This window comes from Triticum urartu, chromosome 1A (genome assembly GCF_056163025.1).
Source record: "Triticum urartu cultivar PI428250 chromosome 1A, HENAU_Tu73, whole genome shotgun sequence".
NCBI lineage: Eukaryota > Viridiplantae > Streptophyta > Magnoliopsida > Poales > Poaceae > Triticum > Triticum urartu.
Genome location: NC_141873.1, coordinates 6,743,958 through 6,765,422, shown reverse-complemented (window position 1 = coordinate 6,765,422; position 21,465 = coordinate 6,743,958). Strand labels below are relative to the sequence as shown.

The 21,465-nt window shown below is 40.8% G+C and overlaps 1 protein-coding gene and 1 long non-coding RNA gene across 6 annotated transcripts; one reads left to right on the top strand and one right to left on the bottom strand.

Annotated features, from left to right (window-relative positions):
- Nucleotides 1-5,880: 5,880 nt before the first annotated feature.
- On the bottom strand, nucleotides 5,881-17,361 carry LOC125531492 (uncharacterized). Of its 4 annotated transcripts, XR_007293273.2 has the most exons (12): nucleotides 16,982-17,356; nucleotides 16,553-16,910; nucleotides 16,278-16,371; nucleotides 16,155-16,191; nucleotides 15,865-15,975; nucleotides 15,113-15,189; nucleotides 10,465-10,554; nucleotides 9,991-10,292; nucleotides 8,049-9,444; nucleotides 7,724-7,913; nucleotides 7,549-7,639; nucleotides 6,349-7,135 (listed from the first exon to the last, which is right to left on the bottom strand). It is a non-coding gene; the product is annotated as an uncharacterized LOC125531492 (long non-coding RNA). The 4 variants fall into 4 exon arrangements; XR_015615976.1 differs by having other exon boundaries at nucleotides 5,881-7,135; nucleotides 7,549-7,648; nucleotides 15,113-15,975; nucleotides 16,982-17,361; XR_015615973.1 differs by having other exon boundaries at nucleotides 6,347-7,135; nucleotides 15,113-15,975; nucleotides 16,982-17,359.
- On the top strand, nucleotides 10,848-14,555 carry LOC125531491 (MDIS1-interacting receptor like kinase 2). Of its 2 annotated transcripts, none has more exons than XR_015615961.1 (2): nucleotides 10,848-11,089; nucleotides 13,819-13,958. XR_015615961.1 is itself a non-coding variant. In XM_048695884.2 (2 exons), exons 1-2 carry the CDS (start codon nucleotides 12,275-12,277, stop codon nucleotides 14,175-14,177), a joined length of 1,815 nt encoding a protein of 604 aa, XP_048551841.2. In that variant the 5' UTR covers nucleotides 12,174-12,274; the 3' UTR covers nucleotides 14,178-14,555. The 2 variants fall into 2 exon arrangements, 1 of the variants encoding a protein (XP_048551841.2); XM_048695884.2 differs by lacking the exon at nucleotides 10,848-11,089 and adding an exon at nucleotides 12,174-13,730 and having other exon boundaries at nucleotides 13,819-14,555.
- Nucleotides 17,362-21,465: the final 4,104 nt, after the last annotated feature.

The window sequence follows — 21,465 nt, the reverse complement described above, 5'->3', positions numbered from 1 at the left end:
AAATATTCCTAGATACATAAAAAATTTCTACAAATGAAAATAACCTAAAAAATCATATATATTTAGCAAATTCTAGCCACATACATCACATACACATATACATTATAGCCACATACACATATACATCACATATGAACAAAAAAATAAACTAATTAAAAATAAAAAAACATATTGCAACATATGAAAAAAAACATGGTGGCGCCGGCGGGGCAGAGGGGCATGGCGGCAGGTGCTCACAGAGGGGAGCGGCGACGGCGTCGGGGCGGCGCGGGGCAGCGACGGCGTCGGGGCGACGCGGGGCGCGGGCGGCGACGGGCGCGGGCGACGGCGACGAGGAGCAGGGCGTCGGGGCAGATGGCGTCGAGGGCGGCGGCGACGGCGTCGGGGCGACGCGGGGCGCGGGCGGCGACGGCGACGAGGAGCAGGGCGTCGGGGCAGAGGGTGGCGTCGGCGGCGGGGAGTTGAGGAACTGAATGAAAATTTTGACAAGTGTTGTATATATAGCCAGGCCTTTGGTCCCGGTTGGTGGCACCAACCGGGACTAATGCACCCCTTTAGTCCCGGTTGGTGCCACGAACCGGGACCAAAGACCTCTTTTCAGCAGCCCAAAGGGCGGGAAGCGGCGGCCTTTGGTCCCGGCTGGTGGCACCAACCGGGACTAAAGGGGGGCATTGGTCACGGTTGGTGCCACGAACCGTGACCAATGCACCCTTTAGTCCCGGTTGGTGCCACCAACCGGGACCAATGGCCTTGTGCTGCCCCGCGCCCAAAAGTTTAGTCCCACCTCGCTAGTTGACAGCGCCCAACACCTGTTTATAAGCTCTGCTGCCTCCTCCCTCTCGAACTCCTCTGAACTGCAGGCCTATGGGCCTAATCTGACACTGCTTTGCCTGTGGGCCTATTGGGCCTTCCGCGGGCCTGAATCCTGGCCCATGTTGGGTTTCTAGTCGTATTCAGGCCGTGGTGGCCCAATAGGTGGCAATTTTTTTAATTTTTTTCCAGTTTTTTGTTTTGTTTTTTGCATTATTTATTTCCTTTTGTTTTTTGCTTTATTTTTTAATTCTTTTTGCTTTTAGATCAAAAAAATTATAAACTTTCTGTTAGTGCCATTACTTTTCAAATTTGAATAGTTAAAATTTGAATTCTTTGAAATTTTTGTGAATCACAAGTTTGTGATTAACTTTACTATAAAAATATTTGAATTCTTTGAAATTTGTGTGAATCATTAGTTTTCAAATTTGAAAACACTTTTTGTTTTTTGTTTTCTTTGTTGCTTTATTTATTTTATTTTGTTTCTACTTACAACAAAATACTTATTGTTGCTATTTTTATTTTTTTTTCCAATTTTTTATTTTGTTTTCTGCATTATTTATTTTCTTTTGTTTTTGCTTTATTTTTTAATTCTTTTTGCTTTTAGTTTTAGAAAAATTATAAACTATCTGTTAGTGCCATTTTTTCAAATTTGAAAACACTTTTTTTGTTTTTTGTTTTCTTTGTTTCTTTGTTTATTTTTTTTGTTTCTACTTACAACAAAATACTTCTTGTTGCTATTTTTATTTTTTTCCAGTTTTTTGTTTTGTTTTCTGCATTATTTATTTCCTTTTGTTTTTGCTTTATTTTTAATTCTTTTTGATTTTAGGTCAGCAAAATTATAAACTTTGAAAATTGTTTGAATCACAAGTTTGTGATTAACTTACTAAAAAAATGAGAATAGATGAAAGTTGAAAGTTTCTGTTAGTGCCATTAGTTTTAGAAAGTTGAAAGTTAAAAGTTGGCATGGGCCAGGGACTAATGGTCATGGTATTACGAGGGCCGAACCATAAGACATGAAAGCATTTCAAATGAACTCTGAAAAAGTTGAAAGTTGGGATGGTATCATAATTTCACCCACATAGCATGTGCATGTACAAAACGGACAATGGTAGCATGTTCGTGTGTTGCAAAGTTGCGGGAGAAAGTCTTCACTTTTTCTTCGCTTGTGTAATTTGCTTATTGCGCCGTAACCATGGATAATCTTCATTGTTTATCAGGATGCTTGGGTCAGCCTTGACATTGAAGGGAGGAATTTCATGAAACTTTTCATAATCTTCAGACATGTCTGTCTTGCCGTCCACTCCCAGGATGTCCCTTTTTCCTGAAAGAACTATGTGGCGCTTTGGCTCATCGTATGATGTATTCGCTTCCTTATCTTTTTTTTTTCTCGGTTTGGTAGACATGTCCTTCACATAGATAACCTGTGCAACATCATTGGCTAGGACGAACGGTTCGTCAGTGTACCCAAGATTTTTCAGATCCACTGTTGTCATTCCGTACTGTGGGTCTACCTGTACCCTGCCTCCTAACAGATTGACTCATTTGCACTTAAACAAAGGGACCTTAAAATCAGGTCCGTAGTCAAGTTCCCATATGTCCACTATGTAACCATAATATGTATCCTTTCCGCTCTCGGTTGCTGCATCAAAGCGGACACCGCTGTTTTGGTTGGTGCTCTTTTGATCTTGGGCGATCGTGTAAAATGTATTCCCATTTATCTCGTATCCTTTGTAAGTCAATACAGTCAAAGATGGTCCCCTGGACAACAAGTACAACTCATCACAAATAGTGTTGTCACCTCTGAGACGTGTTTCCAACCAACTGCTGAAAGTCCTGATGTGTTCACATGTAATCCAGTCGTCGCACTGCTCCGGGTGTTTGGAGCGCAGATTGTTCTTGTGTTCATCGACATACGGGGTCACCAAGGTAGAGTTCTGTAGAACTGTGTAGTGTGCTTGAGACCAAGAATATCCGTCCCTGCATATTATTGAGTCTCTTCCAAGAGTGCCTTTTCCAGTCAGTCTCCCCTCATACCGCGATTTAGGGAGACCTATCTTGTTAAGGCCAGGAATGAAGTCAACACAAAACCCGATAACATCCTCTATTTGATGGCCCATGGAGATGCTTCCTTCTGGCCTAGCGCGGTTACGGACATATTTCTTTAGGACTCCCATGAACCTCTCAAAGGGGAACATATTGTGTAGAAATACGGGCCCTAGGATGACAATCTCGTCGACTAGATGAACTAGGACGTGCGTCATGATATTGAAGAAGGATGGTGGGAACACCAGCTCGAAACTGACAAGACATTGCGCCACATCGCTCCTTAGCCTTGGTACGATTTCTGAATCGATCACCTTCTGAGAGATTGCATTGAGGAATGCACATAGCTTCACAATGGCTAACCGGACGTTTTCCGGTAGAAGCGCCCTCAATGCAACCGGAAGCAGTTGCATCATAATCACGTGGCAGTCATGAGACTTTAGGTTCTGAAACTTTTTCTCTGGCTTATTTATTATTCCCTTTATATTCGACGAGAAGTCAGTCGTGACCTTCATACTGAGCAGGCATTCAAAGAAGATTTCTTTCTCTTCTTTCGTAAGAGCGTAGCTGGCAGGACCTTTATACTGCTTCGGAGGCATGCCGTCTTTTTCGTGCAAACGTTGCAGGTCCTCCCGTGCCTCAGGTGTATCTTTTGTCTTCCCATACACGCCCAAGAAGCCTAGCAGGTTCACGCAAAGGTTCTTCGTCACGTGCATCACGTCGATTGAGGAGCGGACCTCTAGGTCTTTCCAGTAGGGTAGGTCCCAAAATATAGATTTCTTCTTCCACATGGGTGCGTGTCCCTCAGCGTCATTCGGAACAGCTAGTCCACCGGGACCCTTTCCAAAGATTACGTAGTGTAAATCATTGACCATAGCAAGCACGTGATCACCGGTGCGCATGGCGGGCTTCTTCCGGTGATCTTCCTCGCCTTTGAAATGCTTGCCATTCTTTCAACATTGATGGTTGGTCGGAAGAAATCGACGATGGCCCAGGTACACATTCTTCCTGCATTTGTCCAAGTATATACTTTTAGTGTCATCTAAACAGTGCGTGCATGCGTGGTATCCTTTGTTTGTCTGTCCTGAAAGGTTACTGAGAGCGGGCCAATCGTTGATGGTCACGAACAGCAACGCCTTAAGGTTAAATTCCTCCTGTCTGTGCTCATCCCACGTACGTACACCGTTTCCATTCCAAAGCTGTAAAAGTTCTTCAACTAATGGCCTTAGGTACACATCAATGTCGTTGCCGGGTTGCTTAGGGCCTTGGATGAGAACTGGCATCATAATGAACTTCCGCTTCATGCACATCCAAGGAGGAAGGTTATACATACATAGAGTCACGGGCCAGGTGCTGTGATTGCTGCTCTGCTCCCCGAAAGGATTAATGCCATCCGCGCTTAAAGCAAACCATACATTCCTTGGGTCCTTTGCAAACTCATCCCAGTACTTTCTCTCGATTTTCTCCACTGCGACCCGTCAGCGGGTGCTCTCAACTTCCCATCTTTCTTTCGGTTCTCACTGTGCCATCGCATCAACTTGGCATGCTCTTCATTTTTGAACAGACGTTTCAACCGTGGTATTATAGGAGCATACCACATCACCTTCACAGGAACCCTCTTCCTGAGGGGCTCGCCGTCAACATCACCAGGGTCATCTCGTCTGATCTTATACCGCAATGCACCGCATACCGGGCATGCGTTCAGATCCTTGTATGCACCGCGGTAGAGGATGCAGTCATTAGGGCATGCATGTATCTTCTCCACCTCCAATCCTAGAGGGCATACGACCTTCTTTGCTGCGTATGTACTGTCGGGCAATTCGTTATCCTTTGAAAGCTTCTTCTTCAATATTTTCAGTAGCTTCTCAAATCCTTTGTCAGCCACAGCATTCTCTGCCTTCCACTGCAGCAATTCTAGTACGGTACCGAGCTTTGTGTTGCCATCTTCGCAATTGGGGTATAACCCTTTTTTGTGATCCTCTAACATGCGATCGAACTTCAGCTTCTCCTTTTGACTAATGCATTGCGTCCTTGCATCGACAATGACCCGGCGGAGATCATCATCATCGGGCACATCGTCTGGTTCCTCTTGATCTTCAGCAGCTTCACCCGTGGCAGCATCATTGGGCACATCGTCTGGTTCCTCTTGATCTTCATCAGCTCCCCCCGTTGCAGCATCACCGTATTCAGGGGGCACATAGTTGTCATCGTACTCTTCTTCTTCGCCGTCTTCCATCATAACCCCTATTTCTCCGTGCCTCGTCCAAACATTATAGTGTGGCATGAAACCATTGTAAAGCAGGTGGGAGTGAAGGATTTTCCGGTTAGAGTAAGACCTCGTATTCCCACATTCAGTGCATGGACAACACATAAAACCATTCTGCTTGTTTGCCTCAGCCGCATCGAGAAACTCATGCACGCCCTTAATGTACTCGCGGGTGCGTCTGTCACCGTACATCCATTGCCGGTTCATCTGCGTGCATTATATATAATTAAGTGTCCAAATTAATAGAAGTTCATCATCACATTAAAACCAAAGTGCATACATAGTTCTCATCTAACAACATATAGCTCTCCAGAGCATCTAATTAATTAAACCATACATTGAAACTATGTAAAACATTTCAATGCGAAAACAAATGCGATCATAATCGCAACCAAGGTAACAATTGATCCAACGGCATAATGATACCAAGCCTCGGTATGAATGACATATTTTCTAATCTTTCTAATCTTCAAGCACATTGCATCCGTCTTGATCTTGTGATCATCGACGACATCCACAACATGCAACTCCAATATCATCTTCTCCTCCTCAATTTTTTTATTTTTTTCCTTCAACAAATTGTTTTCTTCTTCAACTAAATTTAATCTCTCGACAATAGGGTCGGTTGGCATTTCCGATTCACATACATCCTAGATAAATAAAATCTATGTCACGTTGGTCGGCATAGTTTTCATAAACAATAAATGAACCAATAGTTATAAAGATAATATACATACCACATCCGAATCATAGACAGGACGAGGGCCGACGGGGGCGGATACCAAAACCATCGCACTATATAAGATGCAATAATAAATGTAAGAAAATGATACAAGTATCTATCTAAACATACAAGTAAGAATATTTTTCCTTTCAGAAAGAAGATAAGAACAAGCGGCTCACCACGGTGGTGTCGGTGATGAGATTGGCGCGGGTGATCGACGGCGGTGAGACGGGGACGGGGCGTGACGGACCGCTAAATCTAGACAAATCTCGAGGAAAATGGAGCTTGGAGGTCGAGCTTCGAGAGGAGAAAGCTTAAGTAGTGTGGCTCGGGCATTCCATCGAACACCTCATGTGCATAGGAGGTGAGCTAGAGCACCACAAAGCCCTCTCCCCCTCGGCCAGAAAAAATAGAGCAATGTGCTCTGCTCTTGCGCGAGGGGGTATATATAGACACTTCATTGGTCCCGGTTGGTGGTATAAACCGGGACTAAAGGGGAGCCTTTGGTCCCGGTTCAAGCCACCAACCGGGACCAATGGTGGTGGGCCAGGAGCGAGGCCCATTGGTCCCAGTTCATCCCACCAACCGGGACCAAAAGGTCCAGATGAACCGGGACCAATGGCCCATGTGGCCCGGCCGGCCCCCTGGGCTCACGAACCGGGACCAATGCCCACATTGGTTCCGGTTCTAGACTGAACCGGGACTAATGGGCTGAGCCGGCCTGGACCATAGCCCTATTTTCTACTAGTGGTACTATGTAAAAGGACTTATAAAGGATTGTAGGGCAGGAGTATGAAGTTCTAGTCCTTGTGATGGGCTGTATCCAGGAGTATGTAATCCTTGTCCCTAGGATGGAACAACAAATAATTTACTACTACACTTAAATTCACGCATTAGTTGGCGAAATTGACATGGAACAAAGATACAACCTTCTTTTTCTTCATGCCTAATACAAGCTAAACAAAGGATGAGATGAGATGAGATGAGATGAAAGGCCCCAGGTGACAGTCAACGGTGAGAGCTAAGCTAGTGCAATCTAGACATGAAGAGTGCAATCAGAGACATACTAAGAACAAGATGTACAATCGTATGGAGAATAGCTCCATTTACCATTGTTCAACGACTTGCAGTGGTATATGAGGAAAGATACAATGAATTTGTCCACGCAGAAACAAAACGCCAACCATGTACATCAAGATCAAACCTATACCATAGCTGGTTTTGTTAGTTTCAGATACGAATTGACGTGTGTGGCACTACAGGCAGTCCTAGACTCCTAGTTCATCCTCCTGCACAAGCAGAGGAAAGCAAGCACGGCAAATTAGTGTACTGGTTGAGACACAAGCATAGATGTTCACTGAAACTGAAATGAAGCAAAGTATGTGCTGTGGTACCAAAAGCTCAGGATCAAATGAATCATATAGCACATGTTTGGCATTAAAGTGGTTTGCATGTCCTCGCGTGTGTTTCTTTTGCTAGTAATATCAAGCTAGGGTAAGCTCAATTGTTCACACCAACGATATAGGGACATGAAATTAAGACCAAAATACCCAATTTACGAGTTAGGACATACTTTCATAATGATCGCACGTATGTAGCCTGTCATTTAGATCATGTGACGAGATAAAGAAACCCTTTTACAACTTCATGCACTGTGATTGCACGGGAAATGTCACAGAAACTAGTCAGGTAACTGACATACCTGCTGCCTTGCCGGGACATGACCACTTGGTGCAGCAGGTAAGTTAAGCTCGGAATAAGGATCTGTCTCCTCGATTCAAAGTCCCTATCGGCTTTGAAAGCTTGATGCATTTTAGCAGGGAAAAAAATCAAATGTGTATGAAAGAACGTCAACTAGATTCAGGATTCAGCTATACCTTGTGGGGCAACCTTTTAGATGGTCACTTGCCAACGTTCGTGAATGCAGCATGGACCGGCGAGCGACCGCGGAGATAGGAGAAGAAGACGTCGCTGCGGCACGTTGTGGGCATTTTGTCGAACAGGTGGAGCGCGGGAGCCGATCTTTATGGCCCCGGTCCCCCCTCTCCTCCGAATCCTCTTCCTATCCTTGAAATCGATGCTCAAACTACCAAAATCAGCAGCAAGCCAGCAACAAAAAAGAAGATTTTTTTTTCTTCATTCGTTGCATCAATCACTGGAGGTTGTAGGATTTGGTAGAACAAGAGAGCAGCACCTACTGACCTGAGCACTGGGGGTCGAGGGAGTTGGCGACCTCGATGTAGAATAGCGGACGTGGTCGAGCGGACACCGCAGTCGCTCGCCGGCGGTGAAGAAGCTCGAGGCCGGCGCATCTTGGCATCGGTGGCCCGCAGGCCGGAGGACGGAGAAGCAGGAACCGCTTGCCTCAAGGAGGAGAGCCAAGTAGTGGGCCGGTCCATTACAGGCCTTTTCCGTTTTCCTATTTTTTTTGTTTTCCTTTTTTCCAGTGTGAGGCCTTTTTATTTTTTTTATTTATTTTTATGTTCCAAAAATGCACTAAAATATAGATATGAATAAAAATATAAAAATATTATTTAATACTGTAGTTTACAAAAATATATACCATGTACTAAAAAAATGTTTGGGGAATGTCAAATTTTTGTTTTCACGATTTAAAAAAATGTTTGTACATTGCATAAAATTTTTCAGGCCTTTAAAAAATGGCAGTGCATTTTAATTTATTCGCGTAGGTTTTGAAAAAAATCACATCATTCAAAATAAAATTTGTTACAATTGAAAATGTTCACATGTTTAAAAAATTATGTTCATGACAGTTTGAAAAAATGTTCAACATGTATCAGAAAAATGTTCACATGTATATGGAAAATGTACAACGTGTATTCAAAAAAAATATTCATGGTGTCTTTAAAAACAATCTTAATGTGTATCTGGAAAATATTACACATGTATTTAGAAAATGTTCAATGTGTATTCACATAGAAGACAGAGAGTTTCTTTTCCAATTATTTGGATTGCTTACCACATGTGTCACATGGTTAGAAGCCACATGGAGGCACAGAGGGAACTTGGATTGGTTCTGGCTTTATAGAAGGGAAAAAAATCCTGTCAGTGGTGGAGATGTGATGTAGATCATTCAACTGGAAGCATGCAAAGATACATCCTGAGGTGATCTGCCTGCTTGTGTTACTAGCATCATGTGGCGCGTTTTAAAATTTCTGTTGGAAACCTGAACCTTATTACTTCTGATATATGTCCATGTGCTTAGCATCCGACCACTTCATGTTTCGTTAATATAATGAATGAAAGCGGGCGGTGCGTCCTTTTTCTCTAAAAAAAATCATGTTCGGCTTCACCAAACATTCTCTTTTGGCTTGATTGTCCACCATAATTATTTTGGGCACACCATAGGATTCACCCATGATGGTCGTGATGCTGTGCGCAGCATCTCACGAACTCTGATGATCAGATCCGGCACTGCTGCACATAAGAAATATCAGCTGGGCACAACGATCTATCTACACAGGCTTCAGTATACTGAGCACAACAATCTATCCACACAGGCTTCAGTATATCGTCTGGCAGCAGGTGAGCAGGAAGATGTGTCTCGAAGGCTGACAATTGTTGTTGTGGCCAATCCCTGATGATTTGTACAATGAATTTATCAGCTAACATAATAGTCTGAATAATCAGAGACTTTTGTTACAGACTTACAGTAGAAGTTTGGTCGACGATTACGCAGGCAAGCAAACATTGGAAATTCGTCGTGTGCTCATAAGAAAAAATTCTTTATAAGAAAAGTAGATACCAATTCGACCCAAAAAATCATTAAAATTCACCTCAGCTAGTGGAACCAGACATGCTAAAGACAGGACGTACAACCGTATTGGGAGCAGCTCCCTCTATCACTCGCTATTATATTCCAAAACAAAAATAGGGAAGAAAATCAGGTTCTTGGAACCAGGATCTTAGGCGAGAATATCAAGCACGGGTGACTGATTAAAGCCATATAGAGCTTTATCCATCTTGCAGACATGATGCAGAAAGCGTACAAAATAGCAAAGGTAGTACGAGTGTGCCTTAGAGGCTATGTTTAAGATGCAACCAGTCTAATTTGCACACTTTTTGATTACTTGTATTTACAAAGTGCTGGGCAATCATCAACTTTGAAGAAGTAGAATATTACCAAATCAATCCACTTGAGCTTGGAACTTTTCTTCGGTCAGTGTGCTCCAAATCTTTGCTTAATTGTATTCCCCCACTTGTATCCCACAAGTTGAACTTTTCTTCAGCCAGCCACTTGAATTCAACAAGTTGCAGCCACTGTCTCGTATTCACTCGGACACAGGACACAATACTTGGGGTCCAGGATTCGTATGAACCAAAATTCAGCACATAAATGTTTATATTCACCATCGATAGAATTCCAGAATGGAATTTTCCCATGGTTAACCATCCACTTGAGCTAAATATTTTGTTCCGTACCAGCTGAAAAGCAAAAAGGGAAACATTTTAGAGAATAGCTTAAGAAATATTCAAGCAGTTATGGTCAAACAAACAAGAAATACTATCAAACCAATCAGAGGAGATACCATCAGATAAAAACTCTACCAGAATGTTAATTCAAAAGTGCATTAAGTGCATAAGTTGTGGTGGGTACCCTTCTATCCCTGCTTTCAATTTGCTTTCTGGGAGTAATTACTGTGTCATCATTCCACAGGCATGAGGAAATAAAATAGAGATGGTCACGCTGAAAAAGACAAACTGTCAGTCCAACAAAGCTGCCAAAGGAAAGAAAAATGGGTCAGAGATGGTGACAGATACTGAAGAATATCATCCAGCAGCAGCTTCCACTCAACTGCTGTGTGTTGACTGACTGAGGACCTCATGACAATGGATGAGACATTCCTTAAATACTCATCAACGGTTTCCACGGAATCACATCCTCCAACCAATACACAACACGCAAACACTAGGCAGCAAAATGCCATCTTCCTCAACGCCATCGTTGTACCTCTGCCTACTGCTCATGTCGTGCCTTCTTCTCTTGGAAGAAGCACATGGGGCGCGCCATGGAGGGATCTCACTGAGGTCTCAGCACATGGCCCTCCTCCACTGGAAGGCTACACTCGCAAGCCCACCGCTGCGGATGAGCTCTTGGCAGGAAAACACCAGCCCATGCAACTGGACGGGTATCATGTGCGCGGTTGTTCGCCATGGCCGACACATGCCCTGGGTGGTGACCAACGTCTCCCTGCCAGATGCTGGCATCCATGGCCAGCTTGGTGAGCTTAACTTCTCGGCTCTTCCATTCCTCGCATATATCGACCTTAGTAATAACAGTCTCAATGGTGCCCTGCCAGCTAGTATCAGCTCCCTGTCAGCACTTTCAGTACTTAACCTTCAGGAAAACCAGCTCACTGGAAAAATTCCTGATGAGATTGGTGACCTGCAAAGTCTTAGGAAACTTGCCCTCGCATTTAACAGGATCACGGGACATATCCCTGCGTCTCTGGGTAACCTAACACTGCTAACTGATATTTTCATTCACCAAACCATGGTATCAGGCCCCATTCCTGAGGAGATGGGAAGGCTTGTCAACCTACAAAGTCTACAGCTAAGCAACAGCAGCTTAAGCGGTTTGATACCGAACAATTAGAAATCTGACCCAACTAAATGGTTTGTACCTGTTTGGTAATCAACTTTCAGGACCTATACCCCAAGAAGTAGGCAACCTAGTCCATTTGGAAAGTCTTCAGCTTAATTCAAATGATTTTTCAGGTTCAATTCCAATCTCCATAGCCAATCTTACGAAGATGAACCAACTTTTTCTCTTTGATAATCAAATCACAGGTTCAATACCCCCAGAACTAGGCAACCTCGCTATGCTAAACCAACTGGGTCTCGATAGGAATCAAATAACAGGTTTGATACCCCCAGAACTAGGGAACCTCACTATGCTAAATGATATGTTTCTCTATAGAAATCAAATCACAGGTCCAATACCTTTGGAATTGTGCATCTTGTTGAATCTCCAGACTTTAGAATTGACCGACAACCATATAACCGGTTCCATCCCCCAGGAAATTGGCAATTTGATGAATCTCAAATATTTAGGCTTGTCCGAGAACCAAATTTCGGGATCAATACCGAAAACTTTCGGGAAGTTGCAAAGCCTCATACGACTGCAAATCTACAGTAACAAACTATCAGGTTTTCTTCCTCAAGAATTTGGAGATCTCATCGGCCTTGTTGATCTTGGGCTGTCTAACAACTCACTTTCAGGACATTTACCCGCAAATATTTGTTCAGGTGGCAGACTTCAACATTTCGCTGCAGTTTCTAATATGTTCAGTGGCCCCATTCCTAGAAGTTTAAAGGCATGTACGAGTTTAGTTCGACTTCGCCTTGAGTCGAACCAACTAACTGGAGATATATCACAACATTTTGGTGTGTATCCACAACTCAGAATGATGAGCTTAACATCGAATAGACTCTCCGGGCAAATCTCGCCCAGTCTTGGTGAATGTACCCAACTAACGGTACTACATCTAGCACAAAATATGATCACAGGCTCCATACCTCCAGTCCTTTCTAAATTGTCCAACCTAGTAGAACTAACACTTGATTCTAATCATCTCAGCGGTGAGACTCCACCAGAAATCTTCACTTTAGCAAACCTATATATCCTGAACTTGTCATCAAACCAATTATCTGGAACCATACCTACACAGATAGAGAAGCTAAGGAGCATAGGATACCTAGATATAGCTGGGAACAAACTGAGTGGATTAATACCTGAGGAACTAGGGGCCTGCGTGAAACTACAGTCCCTGAAGATCAACAACAACAAATTCAGTGGGAGTTTGCCTGGTGCGATTGGAAATTTAGAAGGCCTGCAGATTATGTTCGACGCGAGCAACAATAACCTCAGTGGTGCATTGCCGCAGCAACTTGGGAAGTTGGAGATGCTAGAATTGCTGAATTTATCACATAATCAGTTCAGTGGCAGCATTCCACCCTCCTTTGCAAGCATGGCAAGCCTTTCAACACTTGATGTGTCCTACAACAAATTGGAAGGACCGGTCCCAACAGCACGGCTACTCCAGAATGCTTCGACAAGTTGGTTTCTTCCCAATAGAGGTCTGTGTGGTAACCTCTCTGGTCTTCCACCTTGCTATTCAACTCTAGCATCTGGTCAACATAAACGGAAGACACCTCGTTTGCTTTTGCCAGTTGTTCTTGTGCTCGGTTTCATCATTGTTGCTACAATTGTTGTCATAATAATGCTTAGCAGTAACAAAAGAAAAGCACAAGAAAGTGCTACTGCTGAAGGAAGGGACCTATTCTCTGTTTGGAATTTTGATGGAAGATTAGCATTTGACGATATTGTAAGGGCAACAGAAGACTTCGATGATAAGTACATCATTGGAATAGGAGGATACGGCAAAGTATACAAGTCACAACTTCAAGACGGGCAGCTAGTTGCTGTGAAGAAGCTTCATCAGACCGGGGAAGAGTTGGATGATGAAAGAAGATTTCGTAGAGAAATGGAAATATTATCACAGACCCGACAACGAAGCATTGTCAAAATGTATGGATTCTGCTCCCATCCAGCGTATAAATTTCTTGTCTATGACTATATTGAGCAGGGAAGCCTCCATGGGACATTGGAAAATGAGGAGCAATCAAGGGAATTAGATTGGCAGAAGAGAATTCCTCTTGCAACTGATGTGGCTCAAGCCATATCTTATTTGCACCACGAATGCAGTCCCCCTATAATCCATCGAGATATAACAAGCAACAACATCTTACTTGATACAACCTTCAAGGCTTTTGTCTCGGATTTCGGCACAGCAAGGATTCTTAAGCCCGATTCATCGAATTGGAGTGCACTAGCAGGAACATATGGCTACATAGCTCCTGGTATGTACTAGTATAACATTACTGCTCAAAATGGAATCATTTATCTCTATCCATGTATTCCTAACTCTAATGTTTTAATCTTGTGCAGAATTGTCGTACACATCTGTTGTGACAGAGAAATGTGATGTTTATAGCTTTGGCGTGGTTGTGCTAGAGCTAGTGATGGGGAAGCATCCAAGGGATCTATTAGACTGTAGTTTGCCAAATGGGGAACAAGCTATACTGGTGAAAGATATTCTGGACCAACGGCCGACAACACCAACAACAGCAGAACAGAAGAGTTTAGCTCTGCTCATCAAGCTGGCCTTTTGTTGCATGGAATCTTCTCCACAAGCAAGGCCAACCATGTGGGACGCATATCAAACGCTCATCCAACTACCCTCTGCTAGTTCAAGTCCCGTGCCTTTCAGCACACTTACATTACAACAAGTAAGGGATGTCTGTTGATATATGATCCAAATTCTAGTGAGACGCCATGGTCTATCGTAGCAGAAACCTAATATGCCATGTATATATGGTTAAGTTTGTAATCATGTCATGTCATCTCCTAGGTTTTATTTCTAGCAAAAATAAAAACCAGTCCATGCAGCGTGGGCCTGTTCACAACATGACCGGATCAGTAGCTCCATGCTGTTATGATCGCCCCGTGGGATGGCACGAGTACCGGCTGTGGTGGCTTATAACTTGAGGCATGGTCAAGAGACGTGGGATGGCATGTCCGTGAAGCTTGGTCATGGCGCAAGATTAGGATCTTTCTAAGCTAATGAGTTGTTTAAATAAAGAGGAGAACAAAGCAGGAAAGCTGCAACATTTTACTCATCGCAAGTGTTCACTGATTCTTCTCCCTCCCATTTCTGCTCCAACAATATATATGTCAGGATGAGTTCATGACTCATTGTAAGTCTACGTGTTTGTAGACACTCTCCCGATACAGTGAAATATAATCGTTGTGTGCCCTTGGTTTTTCCCAACAAGGGTTTTCTACAAGAAATTACTGTCCCATGCATGTTCTTCGTATTTCATTATTTTTTTACTTGTAATTTCTATCAATTGATAAATATAATTATTTTGGCCGGTTGCTTGTAAAATATATGCGGTCTCTATGCTTATTTATCTGCAAGGGTACTTGAAATGGAGTACTAAGATTCTATATTTATCTACTATTGTTCCCATGAACCTGAGGATGAAAAAAATCAGGATCCAAAACTGACGCAATATAAGCGATCACACTTTACTGTAAAACACCTTGGAGGCTTGGACCAAGCAGGAACAATCACTAAGATCAAGTGGTTGATGCGTAGACGGGAACAAATGAATGTATAAACACAGAGCTAGGTGCATAAAAATAGAAAATTATCACAATAGTATGTAAAAGAACTTACAGAGGGTTGTAGGACAGGAGTATGATGTTCTTGTCCTTACGTTGGAGCATTGTATCCTGGAATATGTAGTCCTTGCCCTTAGGATGAAAAAAAATAACTACTACACTTAATTTCAAGCATTGGTTGGTTAGCGAGATTAACATGGAACAAAGATACAGCCTTCTTTTTCTTCATGCCTAATGCAAACTTAAAAGACGATGAGATGGTATGATATGAAGAAAATCCCAAGGTGACAAACAACATGAGAGCTAGCAATGTCCCATAATTTTTTCATCAGAAAACTAGATACCAATTCAACTCAGCTAGTTTGCCATGACTGCTGCATGACCAGTTGGTGCAGCAGGTAAGTTAAGCTCAGAATCAAGATCTGTCTCGTTGTCTAGTTGGAGGTACAATGGGACTAAATTCGAATAAAAGTCCATATCGGCTTCCAAAGCATCAAGCTCTGCATTTTGCAATACAGAAAATGAGAACAGAAAAACAGAGAAGTGGCTTGCCTGTAAATTAACACATACATGCGGGAAACCCCACTGAAGTTTTACAAAAATGCCAACGAAATTTTTCAGATGATACCTAAGACTGGTATAAACTGGAGAGTTTGCTGGTTCAAATTCAACTATGAAATTTCGATAGAGGATTGGTTCTGAGCTGGCAACCACTGTAAGGGAACTAGTCACCTCAGTATCTTTAAGGTGACCATATGTGGCATTTGAATTATCTAAGAATAACCGACTAGCAAATAAGAGCCATACCCCCCATAAGTCCTCCTCATCAATGTCATCTGGGACCTTGAAGCTTCTACCAAGAGTTTCTTGTATCTCATTGCTCACATCCATAAGATCCACCATCTCGTCTTGCATTCTCTACAGATTTGAAAAGCAGCCATGGATTCAGATGTAATTCAGACAAAAAATTAGACAGGAATAACAAACAATCAAATGAAAATGTATTTAAGTTGAAGATCTTGAAAACATGAAGAATCTGGTAAACAACAGGATGATGCATATATCTATATCTTCGATCCTGACAGTCTTCATCATACCTTTCGGCTCTTTATTGGCAGCCTTCATGGCAGTGATCTGTTAAATGGAAGGCACTTCCACATAAGTTTGGGAGATAGAATCAGAATCTATCATGAACTAGATAGGAAACCAAGGCAACATACAGTCTGTTGAGCATCGATAATTCCCTCTGATGCGAAACCAACTTGGTTGAGATTATAAGTTTGGTTCTGCAGCATGTCACATTGTCCATAATACCTGTAGGGAACGCACATTTGGAGTATACAGATTAGAGCAGCATACTAGCATTGGCTTGTGCCACAGAAATGAATGATTAAATGCTACAGGATAATCAGCTCCATGTTTAACTAAGGCCTGGAGCCTTCCAAGTTAAGAATATGGAACAATAATAGCATTTGGCTTCTGTGATGTACTATACATGTTATTAATAACTTGTGAGTCTTCCAAGCCAGTACATCCTAGTTTGTACAAGCAACCTAAGCAGACAAGATTACAACCTTTACCTACAAGAAAATTTTCAAACATACAAAAATGAGCTATTGTAAAGAGGAGAAAAAAAAATCGAAATGTGTATGAACGAATCCCAGCTAGATTCGGGATTCGGCTATGCCTTCTCCCTTCTCGGATAACCATTTTAGATGGTGACTTGCCGGCGAGAGAGGAGAAGAAGACGTTGCTGCGGCGCGTCGTGGGCGTTTCATCGAACATGTGGTGTGCGGGAGCTGCTGATCTTTATGGCCCTGGTGGCCTCCCTCCTCCGAATTATGTTCATGTCCCTGAAATCGATGCTCAAGCTACCAAAATATGCAGAAAGACAGCAACAAGAAGAAGAAGAAGAAGAGTTTACTTCATCCGTGGCATCAATCACCAGAAGTTGCTTCATCCGTGACTTTATGGCGGCGGAAACGAGAACTGGGGGTCGAGGGTGTTGGCGAACTCGACGTAGAGGAGCGGACGTGGTCGGTGGCGTTGACGACGAGCGGACGCCGCAATCGCTCGCCGGCGGGGACGGAGCTCGCGGTCGGCCGTCGCGGCTTCGAGACGGCACAACTTGGCAGGTACTCTCCGCACCGATGGCCTGGATGTCCAGTAGTTTTTAAAGAATGTTCAACGTGCAATATAAAAATGTTGCAGGGAATGTAAAAGATTCTGTTCTCATGGTTTTTTAAAATGTTCGTACAACTCAAAAAAATGTTCGCGGGTTTAAAAAATTCTCATGCAGTACAATTTGTTTTCATATGATTTGAAACAAATCACGGCATTCAATAAAATGTTTGTGACATTTTAAAATGTTCACACCTTTAACAAAATTATGTTCATGAAAATTTGAAAAACAACAAGTTTGCCCATGCTCAACATGTATCAAAAAATGTGTTCGCATGCATATGAAAAATGTACAGCGAGTATTCAAAAAGATATTCAATGTACATTTAAAAAGTATTCATCATGTATTTATAAATTACGAATGTGTGTCTCAAAAATGTTTCACATGTATTAAAAAATATTATTACTTCAAAAATGGTTAACATGTTCAAAGATGTAATTTTTAAAAAAAATGGGAGTGAGGCGGTTTTTTTTCACTTATGCTTATATTCCAAAAATGCACTAAAATATACTATAGATATGTAGATATATAGAAAAAAGTCATCCACTCCAAAATAAGTGCCATGGTTTACCAGTAGTTTTTAAATTATGTTCAACGTGTAATATAAAAATGTTTCAGGGAATGTAAAAAATTATATCCTCATGGTTTTAAAAAATATTCATACAATTCAGAACAATCTTCGCGAGTTAAAAAAATTCTCATGCAGTGCAATTTATTTTCATAAGATTTAAACAAATCACGCCACTCAATAAAATGTTTGTGACATTTTAAAATGTTCACACCTTTAACAAAATTATGTTCAGGAAAATTTGAAGAACAACAAGTTTGCCCATCTCAACATGTATGAAAAAATGTGTTCGCGTGCATATGGAAAATGTACAGCGAGTATTCAAAAAAAATATTCAATGTACATTTAAAAAATATTCATCATGTATTTATAAATTACGAATGTGTGTCTCAAAAATGTTTCACATGTATTAACAATATTAATGCTTGAAAAATGGTTAACATGTTCAAAGACGTATTTTAAAAAATGGGTGTGAGGCGTTTTTTTCATTTATGCTTATATTTCAAAAATGCATTAAAATATACTATAGGTATGTAGATATATAGATAAAATCCATCCATTCCAAAATAAGCTCCATGGTTTACCAGTAGTTTTTAAAGAATGTTCAATGTGTAATATAAAAATGTTTCGGGGAATGTAAAAAATTATACCCTCGCAGTTTTAAAAATATTCATACAATTCAGGAAAATCTTCGCGAGTTAAAAAAATTCTCATGCAGTGCAATTTATTTTCATAAGATTTAAACAAATCACGCCACTCAATAAAATGTTTGTGACATTTTAAAGTGTTCACACCTTTAACAAAATTATGTTCATGAAAATTTGAAGAACAACAAGTTTGCCCATGCTCAACATGTATCAAAAAATGCGTTCGCGTGCATATGGAAAATGTACAGCGAGTATTCAAAAAAATATTCAATGTACATTTAAAAAGTATTCATCGCGTATTTATAAATTACGAATGTGTGTCTCAAAAATGTTTCACATGTATTAACAATATTAATACTTGAAAAATGGTTAACATGTTCAAAGAAATATTTTAAAAAATGGGTGGGAGGCATTTTTTTCATTTATGCTTATATTTCAAAAATGCACTAAAATATACTACAGATATGAAGATATATTGAAAAAATCCATACATTCCAATAAGTTCCATGGTTTACCAGTAGTTTTTAAAGAATGTTCAACGTGTAATATAAAAATGTTTCGGGGAATGTAAAAAATTATACCCTCGCAGTTTTCAAAAATATTCTTACCATTCAGAAAAATATTCGCGAGTTTAAAAAATTCTCATGCAGTGCAATTTATTTTCATAAGATTTAAACAAATCACACCACTCAATAAAATGTTGTGACATTTAGAAATGTTCACACGTTAAAACAATTATGTTAATGAAAAATTGAAAAACAACTTTGTCCATGCTCAACATGTATCCAAAAAAATGTTCACATGTATATGAAAAATGCACAACGCGTATTGATAAAAAACATTCAGTGTGTATTTAAAAAATATTCATCATGCATTTACAAAATTATCAAGGTGTATCCTGTAAATGTTTCACATGTATTATATAATATTAAACACGTACTTGAAAGATGGTTAACATGTGTTGAAAAACATGTTCAAAGACGTATTTTATAAAATTTTCATCATGCATTTAAAAAATATTCATGTGTATATAAAAAAGTAGAGCATTTGAAAAATATAGCTCTGGCGCTGCTATCCATCGCTTTTAGCGAGCGCTAGCGTATGAGTCCCTCGCTGGTCACCCCTAAATAGGTCAGCGAGCGCTAGCGCTGTGGCACCAGCGAGCCAGCGCGAGCTAGTGTGTGGGTTGTTTTCTTTTTCTCCAAATTTTTTAATGTTTTAATGTTTGCGAATTCAAAACTCTGAATATTTTTATAAATGATAAATTCTTTAAGAAATTTGAATATTTTTAAAGAGTGAACTCTTTGAAAACACGAATAAATGTTGAGAACACGATTTTCTTTAAATCCAAGCAAAAAATCGAAATTATATCTAAATTTTGAAAAAGTGAACAATTTTCAAATTAATTTTTGAAAAAATACACACTTAACAATTAATTATATATTTTGTTGAACATTTTATCTATACAAAATGAACATTTTATATATGGTTAACAATTTTACAAAATCACATTGAAGAATTATTGAATATGCAATGAAAATTTTATTTCTGTACAATGAAATTTCCTTAATAAACGGTGAATAGTTTTTAATTACACTGATCATTTTATGTTTTATAGTGAACAATATTTATCCCAAATAATTTTTGATGTCTCGAACAATTTTTTAGACATGTGAAAACTTTTGAAAATTTCTTCAAATTGTGATTAAAATTTTAAGTTTTGAACATATTCTTGTAAAATAGAAAAATGATTTGAAAAAAGGTGATTTTTGTCATAAAAACATGAACAATTTAGAATATCTGAACATTTATAGAAAATTTTGAAATTAAAAAATAAAAGAAAAGAAAATTAAACATAAAAGGTAAAAAAACTGGGAGGAAAAAATAGTACAAAATAAATCTATTATTTCAAAGTCATGTATTTAAAAAGGAAAAAGTAAAAGAGAAGAACGGAAAATGAAAAGGAAAGAAATCAAAGAAGAAAAAGAAAAAGTAGAAATAGAAACCGGGTCAAAAAAACAAGCAAACAAACACAGAGAAGAAAAGAACATTTGGAAGATTCCCAAAACTTTTGGGAATGCTTCCGCTTAATGGACTGGCCCGCTGGACACGCCTGTAGGTGATTGACGTCGTAACGCTAGCAAAGAACGACATACATTAGTTGTGATATAGCTCTCGCGCTTGGCGAAGGCAATTCTAATCAACTGTGTGTGCGTGTCAAGCTCTATGATTTGGTGCCCATGATGGACCTCACAATTACGATGGGTTGAAGTAGTCTACACCACACAAAATGATGGTCTGGAAACAGCCCAAGGTCTAGACGGGAGACCTGAAACGACCCAAACAAACGGATGTACGATGATTAAAAAAAGCCTATTAAATGGGTCAGCTCGTGCCTTCTCAACGATGGCATGGAAGCCCTTCGCGCCAGGCATGGGCCCAAAGTTGTTACAATGGATCCTTCTAAAAAAGTTTTTACAACGAAAAGCATGCCCTTGTTTCTCATGCTAGAACTCCACGCATTGCCCTGTTACCGGCGTAATTCTTGAGGGACGTGCTGCTGTTTTGTCCACCACACATGCCTTTATCAGACCATATAAATTATATGGTGTGCAACTTCTTCCCGCGATTCTCCCGCAACTCATCCATTGCCGCCGACAGGGAAGCACAGATCTAGAGTCACACATGACGGTGATGGCAAGCAGGAGTGACGCAACCGTTGGCCTCGAGGGCCGGAACGCCACAACAGAAGGTACCATGATTTGCTGTTCTTCTTGCTCCGCTGGAACAGCCGCCAAGCCCAAAGTCCCTAGGAGCTGGTCAATCTCCATGACTACTTTCGACCACCTACAAGATATGGTCACTCCAAGTTTTCTGCCTGGTAGGCGCGTCTTCCTGTGGCTCCATATATTTCTACACGTAGAGAAACACATGGATTTTTCCTTAATCACAACTATCAATAGATTAATATTTTTTAATCAAGACAATTAAACTTCAAAATGGATAGATAT